Here is a 2372-nt window from a genome sequence, read left to right as displayed (position 1 = left end):
ACATTGTTCATCCCAAACTTATTTATGGTTTTAAGGCTTGCGTCCTGTGGCCCTGAAAATCGGCAAGTGATTATTGGATTCTACAGTTCAGTTTATTGTCCAGTTCGTGAATGTTCATCAGGATGTTGTCCATGAGAGGAATGGCGACTCAGGTCCTGAGCTGGACCTGTACTAGGTAGGGCAGACATTGGCGCGTTGTTCCACTCATGACGTCCATGCTCTATTCCTTCACTTCTGAAGGTTGCAGGATGCTGCACTTCTGTAGGATTCCAGCGAACAAAAGAAAGATTTCGTTCCTGGCCAGTTTATGGATTTTTGTCAGGTTGTCGGGTTGTCGGGTTGTTGTCGTTAAGAAGAATGCTGGGTCAGTGGCGATTCAGGTCCTGAGCTGGACCTGTACTTGGTAGGGTAGACATTGGCGTGCTAATCCATTGTTGGCGTCCATGCTGTATTCCTTCACTTCTGGTGGTTGCAAGATGCTGCACTTCTGTAGGATTCCAGTGAACAAAAGAAAAAGTTCGTTCCTGGCCAGAGACTCCCCAAGACACTTCCGCCGACCAGTGGAGAAGGGAAGGAACTCCTCCAGGAGGAACTTGTTGATCTGACCGGAAGCGTCAAGGAAACGCTCGGGTCGGAAGACATGCGGACCACCCCATACTTCTGGGTCATGGCTCATGGAGTACAGGTTGATGAAGATAACAGTGTTTTTGTTGATACTGTATCTCCCGAGATTAGTATCGGTGGTGGTGAGGTGAGGGAGACTGAGAGGTGTCAGTGCCACAAACCGGTTGATCTCATGGAGCACTGCGGCGGTGTAAACCAGCTGACCTCTGTCCAGGATACTGGGTCGTCTCCCGCTGCCCACAACGTCGTCCAGTTCTTCCTGCACCCGCCTCTGCACTGTTGGTTTGGCGGCCATCAGCAGTAACATCCACCTGACGGTGGCTTGCTGTTTGAGGAGGCGGGTGATGATGTGGGATGATCCGTCAACAACACCCCCGACTACAGTTCACCATCGAAATAGAAAAGAACAACCAACTACCCTTCCTAGATGTCGTCTCCAGAAGAAAAACAAACAGAATGCAAACCAGTGTCTACCGGAAGCGCACCCACACCTACCAGTATATCCGCTTCAACTCTAACCACCCTCCTAGAACCAAGACTGGCATCATCTCCACCCTCACCAAAACGAGCCATCAACCTTTCTTCTGCTGACCTTTCTTCTGCTGACCCCAAACCTGAGATCGAACACCTCCACCAAGCCTTCACCCACCTCAACAATTATCCACCCAATCTCGTCGACAAAGTCATCACCTCTGTACTCTATCCCACACCCAGACCTGCGAGCCTTAAACCCGAATCAGCGCCCTTCCGCATCGCCCTCCCGTTCATAGCAAAAGCCTCCCACATCATCAGCCGCCTCCTCAAACAGCAAGCCAACATCGACACCCACTTCACCAGCTCCAACTCCCTCAAGACCTACTAAGAGCCAACGGCAGGAACACAACCAAACCCCAAGAGCCTAAAGGTGAAGTTTACAAAATTGACTGGAACTGTGGGCAATCTTACGTTCGTGAGACGTCCCGCCCAATCAACACCAGAATGAAAGAGCACAAAACCTCCACCATTAAATCCGACAGTAAATCAGCCATCTCGGACCATACCAGCAACTGTCCTAATCACAACATCAACTGGGACAACGTCCAAATCCTCTCCAACAACCTGCATGATTTCACTAAAAGAAAACTAACAGAAGCAATCCACATTCGCCGCCACAAGCCATCAATCAACAGAAATCAAGGCTATTTCATCCCATCCGCCTACTATGAACTCATCAAGCAATAATCCCTTATCCTGTTTAATTGGTTTCATGTCCCTATTGGCTTCATGTCCCATTGACTTCCACCTATGTGTTCTCTGTCCATCGTGTTGTGACAGTATTTTCCCCTTGTTGTCAACACCTTATCTATGTTATCCCACTCATATATGTAATTGTTGTTACTGTTAATCCTCTACTGTTAATGCTCCACCTACTATATATATTCTGTACCAGGTCCCTCATTCAAATAAATAAACGAGCTTACCTTGTCAGCCCCAAAAACCAAAAGCTATAGAAAAAAACTCACCCAAAACGTAGCAAGCAAAAATCTAAACAACTTAGTCCTCCTACTAGCTTACGTGTTAAAGCAGTCTAATCCAGAAGCCAGCTCCAAAGCCTTCTTTGGTGTAGCACATAAACTAAAACTCGTCACCACCTCTTTCGACCGTTTCAGCAGCAACCTCAATAACCTACTAAAGTAAATACCTAAACCAAGCCTAAACCAAACATAAATCCACCCAGTTTCCCAATGGAAGGCCTAAACATTTTTCAA

At 47.5% G+C, this 2372-nt stretch overlaps 1 protein-coding gene across 1 annotated transcript; it reads right to left on the bottom strand.

Moving 5' to 3' along the window:
- Positions 1–376: 376 nt before the first annotated feature.
- LOC139442232 (cytochrome P450 2B15-like) lies at positions 377–931 on the bottom strand. The gene has a single exon (XM_071223012.1). It carries the CDS (start codon positions 929–931, stop codon positions 377–379), a length of 555 nt encoding a protein of 184 aa, XP_071079113.1.
- Positions 932–2372: the final 1441 nt, after the last annotated feature.

Source organism: Haliotis cracherodii, unplaced genomic scaffold (genome assembly GCF_022045235.1).
Source record: "Haliotis cracherodii isolate W230 unplaced genomic scaffold, xgHalCrac1.p SCAF_5, whole genome shotgun sequence".
Classification (NCBI taxonomy): Eukaryota; Metazoa; Mollusca; class Gastropoda; order Lepetellida; family Haliotidae; genus Haliotis; species Haliotis cracherodii.
The sequence above is the reverse complement of the archived record's forward strand: the minus strand, read 5'-3'. Positions and strand labels throughout refer to the sequence as shown.

Bases quoted from the DNA above. Each gene is read 5' to 3' on its own strand.
- LOC139442232 (XM_071223012.1), bottom strand. From the start codon at position 931: ATGTTACTGCTGATGGCCGCCAAACCAACAGTGCAGAGGCGGGTGCAG.